The 17,701-nt window shown below is 35.1% G+C and overlaps 1 protein-coding gene across 1 annotated transcript; it reads right to left on the reverse strand.

The window, feature by feature from the left end:
- Positions 1-723: 723 nt before the first annotated feature.
- LOC117324472 lies at positions 724-17,175 on the reverse strand. Its single transcript, XM_033880346.1, has 2 exons — positions 16,942-17,175; positions 724-3,039 (listed from the first exon to the last, which is right to left on the reverse strand). Exons 1-2 carry the CDS (start codon positions 16,994-16,996, stop codon positions 2,321-2,323), a joined length of 774 nt encoding a protein of 257 aa, XP_033736237.1. The 5' UTR covers positions 16,997-17,175; the 3' UTR covers positions 724-2,320.
- Between the last annotated feature and the right edge of the window lie 526 nt (positions 17,176-17,701).

Below are 17,701 nucleotides of genomic sequence, written 5' to 3' on the forward strand. Positions count from 1 at the left end.
ATCGTCGTACTTGTATTGTATTGTAACTATTTCTGTTTTTGTGTTTTGATAAAAGTCAGCCACTTGGCTCTAAAATTTACTACCTTGTATTGGTCGCACTGTAGGACGTATTCCTTTATCTTATACCAATGGCAGAGCACTTCGCATGCTTCAAAATCCATTTGTGAGGTTCTAATATAATGCTGGATTTCCTGCTGATGCTGCGTTTTTGATTGATAGTTATATTTATATTAGCATATTTATTGATCTTGGGAATGGAGTATCACAGATTATCAGTTGTTTAAAATCTCATATATTCCAAAACGCAATACTGGTCCTTATCGCTGGTGAAGTGTTATCATAAACGTATTATTCTCCGTAAGTCTGTTTCATCAGTTATATAACATGTGTAGAGTGTATACACGCTAACCCGGTTTCAGTACTGGTTATCTCCCTTTGGTGTAGGCATTATTAAGAAATTTTATTAAGGCTTGTATGAACTGTTTACATGGGGTACTCAGAGAACAGAACAAATATTTGTTACATAAAAACACATCATAAATTATATTATCTACCATTTCAATATCGTGTTTCAACAATTTCCGTGTGGCTGTCTTGCGACACTTTTCATGAATAAGTTAAACAATATTTACTAGACTGTTTGACTCCAGTTGCTTTGCCGATGGCGACGATATGGTGATCTTTCTCGTTGATTAATGTTGATTTACAATAAAACAACCAAAACTTGGTTTAAATATTTATTACAGATTTTAAGAATTGCAGTAAAAATGTTTCTTCGATGTCGTACATGTACGAGAACACATCGACTCCAAACACCAAGTTACATTGTTATACGGTATGATCATGTAACTGTTTTGACACCACAGCAGTAACTACACAACAAATTAACAAGTTTACATGTTAGTCAAAGAGCGAAAAACTCAAAGTAAAAAGCACACTAGTCGATTAAGGCTTTTTTTTCCAAACGACAATTGTTTTAAAAACGAAACAATCTTACTTGATTTTTTGCTAAAATATTCACTACAGTTGATCGATTTTTGAGTTGTATGTCTAAAATAAATCCAAGCAGCAGATTCTTAAAAAGGGGAAATTCATTTAATCGCGTTCTAAAAACAAGAAAATAATTTCGTGTTTGATTTTTTCCACAACGTGCTGTAAAATATTGCATATCAGTAAGATTATATACACCGCTACTACAAACATACATAGCTTGTCCTTGTTGTTCATATTGTCAGTTCATTCGTAGAATAATTGACATTTTCATAAAAATCAATATTGCAATGCGGCACAAGTGATTATTGCAAATGAAGATATTTAGTATTTTACTGATAGTCAGAAGTGTCAACGACAGTGTGTTACTAGTTAAAGTCATTTACAGATTGATTTGGTTACAAGAATTTAACGTAGCACAATAATGGATAGTATTTATCTAGGTATTGGTTCCTCATGTAAGCAATTATACAACACAGTAATATTTGGCTGTCTCAAGAGACAAACGGAATACAAATATATATATGTATATATATATCATAGCATATACGTAGAATTATTGCCACTATTCGAACATGAAGTTGATGAAGTAAAATGATTCATGATACAAAAATGGATTTTATGCACACAGTGGTCAACTGTAGTAGAATCGTACTGTTATGATTCAGCACGTCTGCCACAAATAAATCAGGAAAGATTCTGTGAAAAATTGGAATGTATAGAGCTATTATCAAAGTGGTTTATAATAAAATATATTATGACATCGCATAAAAGTGCCGACAGTGAAGTATATGACAAAAGTAATGCCAATATTCTAATGTTGATTGCTTTTAACTCTTTCTTCTAGGATTGGCATCGGAAATCATTTAGATTTTAAATACACAAATAGACATATAGTTCTAACTATCATTTAAACAGATTTTCAATCTTTGAAGCAGTCGTCTTCCATAAATATCTCAATTTACAGCACAAAGATACTTATCAATATATTCATGTCATCTCTGCATTTGGCACTAAGCGCCATCGTTTAAAAGAACGGTTTGGCATGTGCTAGCAACGGAAGGCAATCGTGGCGGAGAGATAGCAAAAATTCAACCAATCATGTGATGTCCTGTGATCATGTCACATTGCTCGTGCAAAAGTTCCATATACAACCGGTGCGTATAATGGAACCTGAACCAACAAAAGGGTTTTTAGAATACCCAACAACGTCCATCCAATGTCACACTTGGCAAGATCAAACTTGGTCACTCATTGAAAGTCTTCCACATGTTAAAACCACTGGGGGATGGTTCACAAAATTGTCAACCGTTGGCGGCTGTTATATGTATCATTTTTTAGGCCATAGTGCTTCCACAGCAAACATGATGTCAGCTATATTGCCGTCCAATAGCTCGTCGTCCAGGATTTTCTCTTCACTGCTACTTTGCACCGTGACCTGTGGTAATTCTGGTCGATCTAAAATGTCCACGGAATGTTGTCCCCTCGCTTGCATAATCACCATGCTGGAACTTTTTCTTCTGATATCATTTATTAGCATGCCATGACTGTCTACAAGATTACCAACGCTTGAACTTAAAACATGCGCAGCTCTACCAGAAGTTAAAAAGTTTTTTCGCTTCTTCAGTAAAATTTCTTTTGGATCCACTACGTCAAAATCGTTTTCTCGATCTGCATCGTTATACAGACTTTCACTTGACAATTTTCTCAATTCATTGTCCTCTTCGTCCTCACTAAATGTGGTTTGTCTGCTCGACACAGGTACACGTAGTCTCGAATTAGGGTCAATTATGTCTTCGCATGAACGAGAGGATTTACTGACAGCGGGAGTTTCCGTACTTGTATAGGAGTCACATGAAGTCTGCCAAGATGCTTGGTTCCGTAGCTTACTTTTGCGCTTCGTACAAACATTCTGTATCTGGTTCACAAAGGATGCTTTGTCGATTCCAGAGTTGTCATTTTCAGCCATTTCTACTAACCACGCCACCAATTTGTCGTAGGAATCCATTGGAGGCTCATTTAGATCATCTGTATTGCTCAAAGCTCGACCTGAAAGTATACAAATTACAGACTTGGTTTAGCTTTTGAGACAAATAACTATCAATTGATAACTCTATACCATCGTATCTTGATCATTATACAGTTACTAGTACATATAAAAGAGGAACTCGGATGCAGACAAATAAGTTAATCTCACTAATACCGCTAAATATGTTATGTTTTGTCTAAATGCACTGTTATCACAAACAACATGCAAGTAGTATACCTCTACAAATACGTGGTATACCTACCAATAGTATCGATATCGTAACGATATATATATATATAATGTACGGTTAACCGCGCTAGTCAAATCCTATCGGTAGAATTATGTAATTCGTTTTTCTTCAATTTTTATCAGTGAAATGTCGATAATTATTCATGCTATAAAAGTGATATATTTTTCACAAGTAAAATATGTATAATTTCTGATAATTTCACCTGTGAAAAATATTACTTTTTTCTGATTTGATCAATTATAAACTGCTTACAAACAACAATGCAAAAATTAAAAAGTGACCCGGTTTATTTTCCTATAAAAATATAATAAACATGATATCTAACAGTATCTTCAGTAATATTTTACTCGTGAAATATATTTGGAATTATTGTAGACACTATTCGATATCCTCTTTGTATCTAATATGCACGCTAGTTGAATAAGAACTCCTTATGGTATATATTGAGACATCCTATCTGATGAATTATGTGACTACATTCACACTGCATTGAAGTGCAAATGACTGACCTTCAGGCAAGGTCGAATCAATCATACAGTGCGGAAAGGTTACAACAGACGATAGCGCATAATTATAACTAGAGATTCACGTAACACGCATGCCACTGGAACGATTATTTTGTACTCTTGTACGAGAAATCAACTGCTGCTTTTTAATAATTAACAGTGGAAGAAGTATATGTATGCATGTTTGTTGCCATGGGTTTGACTTTATCACGACTTTCAGCTTGTGTAATATGAACCTCGGATTCGAAGGGCCAAGGAAAGACACAAGAAAGGCAAAATAGGAAAAGTAAATCTAAATGAAAAGAAAATGATTTGACTATTTTCAATTATTCTATAGTAGCATTCACCTGTGTCTGTTTCCATGTATATGATATTTCATAGAACTGCCTGAATTTCAATGGACGCTAAATGTAAATGACAATCATGAAATAGATTTCTGGTAAACTGCTACAATCGCTATGCTAGAGCCATTTTATGCTGGTTATTTTTCAGGAACTAACACCGTTAAGCGTTTCATCATGTATTTATATCAACACTGATCGCAGCACCGAAATTATTTGGCAATATCAACAGGATATTTGAATGTTTTTATTGCAACTTTCTAAAGCGATATGTAAGGAGTAATTTACATAACTAATTTGTTTAGATAGTGATCCGGATTTTTTATGCTGGCGAACATTGTACGCTATCGTTATTAATGACGTCACTCCTGTGTTATTTACTTTGTTGTCAAACTATCAAAAAACCTTTGATTGCAAATTTCAATGATTTTTTACACGAAACAAACCTTTAGTGCAGCGTTATAATTTGTTTTATCAATACATTCAATAGATCGCCTTCTGTCTGAAATGTTGTTTAAAGGCCTTATTAAGGGTGAAACTTAAAGTGCAATTAAGTTCATCCGCGGTTATATAATGTAACATCCAAAGAGATGGTATGTGGCAGGTATATACAGTTTGGGATATATTTGGTATGCAAGGTATGGCTAAGGAATTTAGACAAAATGAGCATTGATGTATTCATAAATAAATTAGTAGATTCATATGGCAAAACTTAATTCCAGTGTAATAAATATACCAATACAGTAGTAAACCAGAAATGAGGGAAAGTTTATGAACTTAGACACTAGATTTGGCAAAGAACCAGGTGTATTTCGTGTGCTATCGCTATGTAGTAAGTTTATCCCCGGATTCACTGTGGTATCACAGGTGGTGGCCAATCAATTCAGTGTCAGTTTATTCCGCTTTTTTAATTTGTGATGAATCACAAAGGTAGAGTTACTAGGCGGTAGTCTGGAGCTTCCAGTACAAATATAATATAATCACTATAATTAAATGTACTCTGAACATTGTTAACCTTTAATCAAACTGTTCTCATTGACACTATTATATGCGAGAACGGGTTCAAAATACGGGTGCAGTTTTGCAAATAACACTATCAAATGTTTTCTGAGAACAGATTTTGATTATAATTTGTTTGATAATCCTACGTTTTTTTGATGACATATATAGATGTATAGTTAATATGGCGTATCTAAAAGTGGCGATTGGTAAAAGCCTGAAGAGTATGTACACGTTACTGGTAAGTTGGTTCCCTGTGGAACACATCAATAAACGGACTTAGGTATCATCGCTAGCTAGCTATCGAACCATGTACAGCAAATAAACAAGCAGAATTGAGCACAGACTACCACAGTACACAACAACACCCAACGGGCAAATTCTTAACAGAGACCAAAACATGTTTTCAATAATTTACTAAGAAATACTGGAACAGTATATATACAGAATACTATCTAAACTACAGAACTAACCTATTCATCACAAGCAGTATGATGAACAGTTTGAACATGTCAGGAAAGATAGACCAATATGGTTCTCCCATTTCCTTTCTCCTCATGTTCAACAGTGTCGACAGCCATAAACCTTTTAATCTAATGTAAGAAGATCACATACACTTTTTTATGTCCGTGGTTATCATATCATCTAATATATATTCAAACGCTATTAATCGAATCACGTGGTTAATGCATCGCCCCTTGTATAATATTTGTTTAACTTATCTTGGTTTTCCTTTTCCGGATGTCCATACTTCCGGTACTAGAAGAGCTGGCAGGCTATGACAGGACGAAGCAGCTGTATGTTGTAGCTTTATTTTCATTAACTGCCTACCCTGTATGATTTACTTATTTCATACTGAAAGGGGTTACACACGAATTTGTATATCGTACAATTTGTTATTTCCATGACTCGCTAGGTAAGTTTGCTTATCTGACGAGTTTCAGATTGCATGATTTAAAAAATAAAAATATGTAGATGCTACCTCGCACATAGTAAGTTAAAATATATGAATTATGAATAAGCAATTCATTGGCTAAATCTCTGCCATAAAAAAATCACTTCATGATATGAACGTTACATATGTTTTTCGTCGCAATTTTTGTATGTGTTCTGTAGGAGTTATATATATGTAATATATGTATGATCATGGTGCCATCTATTTATATCTGTAAAATAGTAAAATGCAGCATACAAAAAGAAAAGGTCGAATAACTTAACATTATGAAACCACGGTTAATCTTATATGAGTATATCCAGAATACACTAGGCATACGTTTACGTCACTGAGATGTATCATTCTACCTGATTAGGTATCGCCATCTGATTGCGAAGGAAATGTCAATGCATTTAATGTCATTTGATTGCACTATAATCGTGGTTTCTAAAGCCTTTGATATTATCAACAATAGATGGAAATATCAGCCTGCTATTTTCAACATTTTAAACCCTTGCCGGAATTATCTGCCATATTTTTTAGATGACGCAACAATAGAGCCAGCGAGCATCAGCCGGAAATGACGTACTGCAATTATTGTAGCTAATGTAACCTCTTTTTGACGTTCTGCTTGACATCTCTTCACCAACAGCACGCTCTTCCTCATATCACCAACGTCGGTAAAATTCAAATCTCTCATTTTAATTACCTTCCGTTAAATCCTGCGCCAACCTTTCCGCTAGGCTAACCACACTGTTTCTCTTGGAGACTTGTTTACTACTGTAGAATGATATACTGGATCTTATCGCTCGGCTGTTATTTGTAGGTGATTAATTCCTTTCCTATCGAACTGGTACATCTTCCAGCAAGATTGAAAACATCGGATAAACTTGACCTTTCCCTACAGATACTGTGTCTAGTGGAAAGTGATTCGTTTCCATTCGTTAATTGGACTAGCAACACTGTTAATGTAGCATGATGTCAACCGAGTGTTAACACACGCGTGATGTCGAGTGGCAATGTTTTATTTGCGCTTCAATAAAGCGTAGGTGTTGATACGTAATGGCATTGGTAGCTTCATTTAAGTTTGAGCCTCTCTAAAAAAACGATATTATTGCAAAAAGTATCAATCTAAATCTGCATGACATTGTAACTGTGATTTTTGTTCGGTTGTAAAATTTAGTGTTAAAGCTTTTAGACAAAGAAATGCATATATCGAAGAAAATTGTGAAATAAACTTTTTCCTCTATAGTCTTTAAACCAAAATGAATTCCTTTAGAAATCAATAGCATTCACTTTATAATCAGATGTGACCAAATAAGTATGAACCAAAAAACATTTAAGAAAAGAAAGAACCTCTCCTATCAAGTCGGATTAAACTGATTGTTAACCCAGGGTGCTTTATATTATCCACTTATGCTTAATAGATCCTGTAAAACATGGTTAAGGTTGTGTCGGAGAATCTGTTCTATTGTACAACATTTAAAATAGCGTACGAAACATATCAAACTGCACCTCCTAGATAATATCGGAAAGAAGCCAGACACAAATGATACAAGACAACTGTTCTTCCTCTTAGAAACAGTATATGTAAGGGCAGGGGAGGTTAGCCTACTACTGGTATTGACACAATTAGGTCACTTTAACAGAACGACGCAGCGTGCAATGCTGTGGACAAAATAAAGGTCATTTTTGTGCAATGTTACACTCACATGTCCATAACATTAAACCCTTTCCCCTGATATCTCAATGGAGCAGTTAGGTTTCTTTATACAGCCCATTTAGTGCCATTGTACTGACTTTGGTATTTCACGGCCTTGGACAAAACCCAAAGGCTCCCACGCAGAGACGAAAGATGAACGTTAAGGTAAGAAGTAAGTCATATGTCAAATAGTCAAATATTTCAAATTACATAATGTGACTTTATCGGACACTTGTACATGTGGAATACGTTTATAAGATAACTTCTTGTTTGGATATTTTAATGTACCTAAACGCTGTTATATATTCCCTCGTATTCTTCCATGATGGATTTTATCTTATGTCTGTGTATACTGAAATAAAATATGGTTTATTGTATATCATTCTCTAACATATTTCAGGAAGACAAGTGTTATTTCGACGTCTAAGACATACTTTCTGTCGGTTTCGTTGCATGTTAACACGAAATAGTTTGGGGGTATGGCTGGTGTATATAGCCATGTTGGTATTCCGTTAACTATGATAACTTCCTGAATGACTCGGGTTTGTGTTGGACAGCTGTTTGTCTAACGTTGAGGGCTCTTACTACCTTAGATAAATAAAGATATCTATTCCGGCTACGAGGTCAGTAGAACTATGCTAGATATCACCGAAGGGCACAGGATGCATTGTGTGATATATCAGATTTTATCTAGATTTCATTATGTTTTACTAAACAAATTAATTTGATCACGTCTTCAGTCACGAGTAACGGAAGGCATGAGGTTGACCGTCAGTTATGGATTGACCAGAATTATTGTATTGTTAAACACGATTACATGTATTACTCGCCAATACTACGCCTACACGGACATACGTAAAGGCGAGAGTACTGTTTGATCGTGTTCGATATGGGGAGCTCCTCTGAGTAGGTTGTGATAGTGCCTACTACGTCATTTCTGTGAGATACAAAGCCCACGCAGAAGGCATGTAGCCACAAAAAGGTCATTAATCGGGTGAACATTACAGATATTAGAAGATGGCCTTCCACATCTTATATGTTGACGCATATATTGGATGAAATATGCATTGGATAATATATCTTATCTGTGTCTTGATGCTAAAGCATTGACAATGCCGACGTTTAGATGTAGTTTGAAAAATAGCAGAATAAACGTAGGTCAACATTGACCGAGATATATTTCCTAGGTGTTGGGTGAAAATATCGTTTTATGGAAGCGGAAAATTTCAAACTTAAGAAGCTTACAAAGGAGAAGAGAAAACATGTATATTTTATCTAGTCAGATTTTAAACTATCAAATGCTAAGTAACACAAATTTGGATAGAAGAGCGAGAGGGTATGATATATTTTTCACGTATTTATATAGTATTAACCTTCTATAACATTGATACCTGGAGTGGACTCATTAACATCGGACACCATCTTAATATTAAGAAAGCATACACACCTGAGCACACAGTATTATGTGATTTGTGTTCATTTTGATGATAACATTTGTACCGGATATCATTACTATTCTTGCACTCTATATGACCTCTATGGACTTCGCTGCTGGTTTTTCATGAATCAATCAGCCAATAACAATCTTACATCGTGAACAGGTTTAAGGTATCCTCAGAAAGGAGCATAGTCCTTTGTGAGTTTGCAAAAGATTTTATGGTACTAATTGGTGCACTAATTTGGAAATAAGAAGCCAATTTTGTTTGTGATGATATAGTAATGAATACATCCTACTTTCATCGTTAGAAATCGCGTCAGACCATACGTGGGGAGTGGTTTTCAACAGTAAACTATTGCAGGATCGTGTAAACTATAATTCATCACCCCGTCTTGTTATATTTTAGTTTGTTTTGTTTTCTAATTGTGCGGGACTGTTGAGACATTCTTTCAAGCAAGATGAAGCATTATAACAGTAACAATGATTAGGAAGTTATATGGTTATTAATAGTTTCGTTACAGTACCACGTGTCTATGTTAGAGCTGGCATTGTGTCTTGTTTGTTTACTTGGCCTTGGCAATTAAATGGTGTTTATCAGAAGTGACAGCGGTGTTCGGTATACGAGTCCTGACAGAAACTGTGGCCAGACAACTAAGACATAACAATATTCAACACGGTTGTGTAAACCCCTTATTCATGAAGCAGTATATCCGCTGAAGAGTATTACCTTTATTTCCGTTGAAGGGTATCACCTGTACTTTCAGTATCCATCCAACTATATTCTCTTAACTGAACGGCAGTATTGCATAAGGTTTTAATTTTCTTCCAATACATGACAGACGAATGAAATTGCTGAAATCTGCCACCCACACTGCATTGTTATCGCTATTCAGAATTAGGTCATCCGAACGTGTATTGTTCCTGGCGTTAAGACGTGTTGTTAATCAAGCCTCATTTGGATTAGAACTCTTCACATTTGGATGTCGTCCAGTATAGGAATTATCACGCCGTTGTTCATTAGTGCTGTTTCTGGGTGGGATATTTCATGATTGCGATCTAATTAACTAGGAGCTATATTCAATAAAAATGACATGGACGTGCCTGTTGACTAACGTATTTGGTTATGCATTTTCAATGAAATCGACCCGTAGGATCGATAATCGGATTATACAATATCGTTTCGTGCTATCCTGATACTATAAGTTTGCAAATTTTTGAAATAGAAGATATGAGATTTAATTGAGATGTCACTATAAAACGGACCCAATCATTAAATGCCGTCCTATAAATCTGCCCAATATCATAAGATTGGTTTAGGTTAACAACAAGGGGGTAAGGTATAGATAACATGCAACCTCAGTGTAAGTGGAATCCTAATGGTGCGCTATAGCACATGTAAAATACATAGTTTATGCATGGGTGAAAGGAGCGGAAACATGCGTTTTGAACTAATTCAGGTTAATAAGGCAAAAAGGTGCTTTAAATGGCCAAACCATATGCAAACTTTACAACGCTAATTAGTAGTAGGCTGGAACGAGGCCCAGTGTTTACCTCGCTGTCAGTCGCAGACATGTAAGGTGAGTTAGGGCAACATATTGGTTGTTAGTAGGGTTCTGACTGTCACGGATGTGATTTGTAAGCAAGGTTGTAAGATGGTTCATTAATTGTGAAATGTTGGTAGAAGTACGATATGTACCAGCAAGGTTACAAATAATGGACGTATATGCCGAACATTGAGTCAATCATCGTGTACTATATACTGTTATGTATAAGTTAGAAATGTGGTTTAATGCTTAAAAGCAATACTCTGTCGGGTAATTGAAAGAGTTTCAGTATTTCTCTAGATTCACAAACTTTTGTATGGTAGGTATAAGTATTTATATGTATACTTCGCACCTGCCCTCAAGAAAAGTTACTAAATGACAGACGATATTAAGGTATACATATTTCACATTGAACTAAATACCAGCGGACAATTATCCGCAGATATTTAAGTGTTTAGCTTGGCATAACAAGGCATAACACATTTAATGCCCACAACAAAATTACAACGGGTTGAGATTGAGATGGATAATACAGATTTAGTCTTCTGTCAGATACTAACGGAGTTAGATACCATTTGTATGTCTAGTCGTCAACGGTAATGTAATGAATATTTTGCTTGCTTGTAGTTTGAAGGGTGTTCGTTAGGCATTTAAGCAGCCAAGGTCATTTGAAAATGATGTCCACACGTTATTTGGAGACTCAAAGTATATCTAAAATATTAAAGTTTCCGATCTGTGTTCGTTATATAACCTTACTAACGAAAACATCGTTTACAAGTGTATAATTAGTGTGAATGAGCAATACTATTTTCGTTTCTGTTTTGACTTTGTTTCGAGTGAATTAATTGTCCGGCTGTTAAGTCTATTCGTATGACAAAGAAAAAAGAATGCCGATTTAAATTTTTAATAACATAAAATAAAAAACAGATTTGAATGTAAATATAAGGATTAATTTTGTGGTCCATTCTTTTTGTAACGAATGTCTTTTTAACAAAAAAGTCCTGGTCTCTCATTTCACGTTATGCTATACACAATAAAGAATAAAGTTTTGGTGAAATAATACGTATCACAAGGTAACCGGTAATATTTGGTTTTGTCGAAACATTAACCGGAATTTATTTATTGAACGTATTTTTAAACGTCTGTTTGCTTGAATACATGCTAGAAAATATAACTTTTGTCGACTGAAAAAACGTATCTTGTCAAACGAAAACAAAAAAATGGCGCGATGATTCACATTAAATTTGTGTATTTAACGGGAAATGACAAAAACGTTCATCATATCCATATTTAGACTGTGATTGATCAAATAGCGTACCTGGGTCAGGTTTCATATATTTTCTTTCATAAAAAACATGTTGATATGAGCAGCTATCGATTTGTGATTTGTAAACGTGTTTTTGAATAATTGTTGACGGTCCCGTCAGGCTAGTTGTCGTATATTGTTCAGGTTTAATTATCAATTAAAAGCATCACATATGATATGCATGAGGGCATACACTACCCTAGTATACCTCCTATTAACTATACTCTGTATAAACACATATATATTGCATGCATATAAGCTGCATTGTTCGAATTTAATGGCGGATATACATCGGCCATACACGTCCATTGCAAGGTCGTTAACAATGAGAATTGGTGCGTTTTCCTATTAGTCAATAAATATTTGAATATATCCCTCCAATACATAAAACATAACCTAGTTCTTCATTATAAACTAAGGTACAGTTTAACGTTTTATGTTGGCAAAGTGACAAATTACAGCGACCCAGAATATATACTGTATACCAAGACAATGTATTGCTTACAGCTATCAAATGTATAAACGTCTCTATGGCACTTATATGTAGCTATTCTACATCTGTTCTAGTTTGTTAACGTTTACGATTTCTAGACTTCTTAACAGTATACATATCGATGCATACGAACTTGTATTTGCTCCTGTTTTGTACCAGACGTATGCCTTACCGTGGTCTGTTTAGGGAAGTTCAGTTAAACCCTGGTCAATAAATCTGCAGTAACATTTTGACTTAACCATTAAAACAATGGTTAACCATATCATAACAACCATTGGAACAATGGGTAACCATATCGTAACAAAAGTAAGATGCGCGCTTGATATAGTACCTGATGCTCACTGCTTGATGCTCAAATCTCACTTGAATAGAAGCTTCATCATCTAAATATTTACTTGACTTTTAGCTATGATATTGAGGTAACTCGTGCAACGACTACAAATTAAAATTATTTCTAAAAAACAACAACAACAAAACAACACACACATCCTTAACCAATTTAGATAACAGTTATCTGTAGTCGGGATCACAACATACAGATTTGTGTTCATAGCTTAATCAGACCAAAGTTTAAAAACTGTTATTTTGTAAATTAACAGACAGATTTTCATGTGAGATGCTATTTGCGACATGTACTTTCCTTGCTTGTGCAAGAGTTTCGTACATGTGAGATCCAATGCGCTATGACAGACATGGTTATTTTCTGTTATGTAATGCTTTTCTTTGAGTGTACCTGGCCGATTTCAAAGTTACTAATTGACCTTAATTAGCGGGCTTTTCAAACAAGGGCCGCGCAATAAATGCAAAATATTACTGAAATGTAATAATTTACACCAATACCGAGACACTCACCGATCATAATCTACACCAGCACCGAGGCACTCACCGATCATGATATACCGGTGATGGCTAATCAGTCCCGACCGATACCTGTTTGAATCCGAGTATTAAATGTCTTATAGTCAGCAGAATGTATATCTATTACCTCCATCGCCTAGACCAACTGCTGTTACCAAAGGAGAGAGTGGGAAGTGAGAAATTTATAGGAACGAAAGTAGCTAGAAATTGGGAACGGAATCCAGAGAATTAAGTGCAACCGGATATCACACACAGTAACGGTAAAATACGACATGTATTCAACCTGTATAAACAGAGCCAGTTCGATACCCAGTCCTTTACAACTACATCGTTACTGTATAGTATGCCTATCATTGTCTGGTATTAACGCATACATCTGTCAACGCTGGACGTGTGATGTTGGCAGCATGGTGGTTCCAGATGTCAATGATTACTGATGTAAAGAGTTATATAACCACCGATCAGGAAGGCCGACACGAACGTGACTCTGCGCGAAATAATACACAATCAAGCCGTGTTCATCCCCAGTCCTGTATATCAAATAGATACTTCCTATTGTGTTACTGCATTACACTATAAAAGCGAGTGAGTATTGATAAGTGATTTTTACAGTATGGTGTGTGTCTCGATCCTCACTGTACCGTACATATTTATGTTCACAGCCATAAAGTTCATTCGCCCGGTAGTATTATAACCATCATCAAGGCTTACCCAAAGGATTTTCGCCATCTACTCTAGTTATCGATTTTCCAATATTTGGTAATTGGCAATGTTTGCGTCAGTTCTCTTATCTTCTGAAATACCCAGGTGACCCCAAGAATGTGTTGGACCTTACGGACACGCGGGCAAGAAGGTGATTTCCCTCGACGCTAACTTGTAAATGGCTTTATAAGGAATCATGTTTTCACTCGGCTGCGCGTGGATGTGACGTCTTACGGGTTGTCACGGGACCGTTCTATGCGCAACGGCCTCACATCAATATAATTATTTCCAGAAATATCAAAATTGGCATATATTATGATGTCCGGAATGTAGTTATACAATCATTTTAGTTACAAATCATACGTTTATAATGTACACAACGTAACTGACATGTAAAAGCAAGTGTTTATAGCGCAGGTAATCACTATGCGGTTATGAATAATTTAACAAACAACAGGGCGTACTATTGTTTATATAAATTAATTACTCGTAAATATCCACCAACAGCTTAAATTCTATGTAAGCTTAAATTATTGATAAAACTAATAAATTGTTTTTGTATCAACAATAGAATTATGACCTTAGCCATTTCTTTTGACTGAGCAGTTCATCGTTACCACAATAATAAAAAAAAAAAAAACTAATAAACCCCAACTCGGGATAATGCATATTCCATATCGGAAATCTTACAATGTATAAAACTCCGAAATGCTGCTATGAACACTTTCAGACTCATTATAGCAACATTTCAATATACGTTACTTTGCAGATCTTGCTATTTGCAGCCATGAAGGTCGGATAAAGTTCATCAATTTGTTTACTTCCTCGGACCAAAAAACGCTGCTCGCTCATTTATCGCTTTTTGGCATGACTAGTGTTTCTTATCTTCTGCTCATCTTCAACATCTCTTAGGAAAGCATACTCGACTGTATTTATAAATCTGTCTACAATTGTAATGATTCTCTTAATAGATACTTTACGCTTTGCTAGGATCTATATTGCAGTATTTTGCAACGTTGAAAGTATTGCTTTGCAATAAACATCTGTCACTTCAGCATATTTATAAAAGGAAATCTATATAATGTGTACCATTATCCATACGATGGAGATCATATAAACGGGAAGTTTACAACTAGAATACCTGTATAGGTAACAGGATGAAAACTCACACGCAAAGTTTACCTTAGTAGAACAGGTTATGATCGAATAACTATACCAGTAGCCAGGAATCATGTTCGAGATAAACACACGATGAAACGGATGTACCAGAGCTTTATAGAATAGTATTACAATATCTCTCTCGCTTCCGAATCAATTATATACATTATAAACATACAGAGTTCAAGTGACGTTGAACTAGTGCAAACCCGTTACTGAGAGTTCTGGGCAGACTTTCCCGACATGTGGCTTTTTATCTAATGGAACCCATGGATGGCATCATGCAGATGCAAATATGTAATACAACATTCGCTTTTTATACCATTTGACTGAGTCATGAATCATCACCGGAAGATACACCATGCTTGTTGATGTTGAAATCATTATATTTGATATATGTATGTAGATACAGGTAACTTGTGAACAGATTTGTGCTATGTATGCATATTTTCGCTAATATATGTACACTCGATCCATTTATAATTCCATTCACGTTTATTTTTGCAACAATTTCATTGATATTGAATTTTCATAAAGTATTACCTCTTTGATTTTCTATTGTATTCTTTTTATTATTTTGTGTTGAGGACAAAATACGATCAAGAGATTAGACAATACTGTAATGGAAATCTTAGATATTCCTGAGAAAAAACCCAAGTGATACTCTAGTGATTTGTTCATAAAACGGTTCACATTGTGGATTTTTGTCAGACATGAAGCGAGATTATTGTTACAGTGTATATGTAATGAGTGATTCTGAAAGGATTGTTTGTGTGTTTACCAAGCAAAAAGTCATAACGGAATCAAAAGGAGCCACGGTAGACAATATATATTGACAAGAACTGAATGAGGTTTTGTATGTAATAATAGTGGCCATTGTCACTATAGCAGTAATCATTATTGCTGAAATTTTAATTTAAATCAAGGATAAACGATTATTGTCCATGGTTGTGGTATATTACCATGTATTAATACGATATATGTTAAACTATATCGAATCTGTCTAATTTGTTGTACATAATCGACCAGCATTACATTCATTTCTGTCACATGAATTATACAAGGTTTGTTGATTTTTTGTCTAAGTCAGCATACACGTACTGTATCAAATGAGAAAACCCTATAAAGAAGCGCTATCCTCTCATCGGTATTCTAAGATCGAAAGAATGTTTTATCAGCACCAGACACGACTGTACAATCATGACAGCAATGATATATACATAGTATAATTCATATATATATATGTATATATTACTTGATACAAGACTGGCACGGTCTCATTAAATGGTGATTATTCAATTATTTTTAATTTACGTCTTTAAAAGGATATTGCTTGCATTAATTTCATTTTTCTGTTAATAATCAACTTAATTTCTTAATTACGTGGCGTTATATTTTTTATTACCTGTTGATATCTTAATATTCTATATTAATTCACATCTAAAAGGATCCAGTTTCCTAATATTTTATCCCACACTGACATTATACGTTATAATGCTCTAGTTGACTAGATCTTGGGAATAAAGCGGGTATGAAGTAAAGGTGTTTACATACATAGACTCCATGTATTTACAGAGCGATATGAAACCCATGTGGAAACCTCCCTTACCCTGACCCAGATACACTGAGGGTATACTACAACCTCGACACACTGATCAACATGCGATATTATGCAATTTAAAACAGCATACCTTTTTTCCCGTGATATTTGAGTCCACTGTTTTTCCGGCTAGAATGATTCCCCATGTCTCTCCTACAGTAATAATTGAAAATCACACGGTATCCAACACGTCAGCCACACAGTGCGTTTTGCTGTTGTATACAGCTGGAAATCAACAGTACTCTTGTTGTAGTAGCTAGCGGAGTGTATTGACGCTCATCTAAGCCTGATGCTAGCACCACAGAGCTCTTGGAGGTGAATGGGAAAATCCACTTGCTGGAATCTATATATAACTCATGGTTCCACCGGCAGCATTCATGTTAAAGGGGCGGGGACTAACAGACAATTACTGATGACGTCCCACTGTTCTGGACTTAGAAAAACGAAAGCTTGTCTTAATGATAAAAAGTCAATTTGAATTTTATTTCTTGTTTCCTTTGATGTATTCAGTTGTGTAAGTATCGTTTTGCTTTAGTTTCGTGTCGATTTGATCGATATTTCAAACATATTCTTTATATACTATATTTATACGTTTTCCTTATCCACTTGATCAATTTGTTTTGAATTTGATTAATCGTATACTCCTTTTTAAAAATCTAATATTGAAAATTATAAATTGTATTTAATTATGATTTTACTTTTCTTTCGATCTGTTTCATTTTTTGTATTCCCATCCTCGGTATCAACACTTTAGGTCCCCGTTAAGATTCACGCATCTGAAAAGGAAGAAACAACTGTGATGAGGTTTAATGCATTTTGGCTCTACTTTATCTCAAATTAAAAGCGTTGAT

This window comes from Pecten maximus, chromosome 3, assembly GCF_902652985.1.
Source record: "Pecten maximus chromosome 3, xPecMax1.1, whole genome shotgun sequence".
NCBI lineage: Eukaryota > Metazoa > Mollusca > Bivalvia > Pectinida > Pectinidae > Pecten > Pecten maximus.

Bases quoted from the DNA above. Each gene is read 5' to 3' on its own strand.
- LOC117324472 (XM_033880346.1), bottom strand. From the start codon at position 16,996: ATGGGGAATCATTCTAGCCGGAAAAACAGTGGACTCAAATATCACGGG. The intron at 3,040-16,941 runs GTATGCTGTTTT...GTATACTTTCAG, and splicing joins CAAATATCACGGGAAAAAAG to GTCGAGCTTTGAGCAATACA.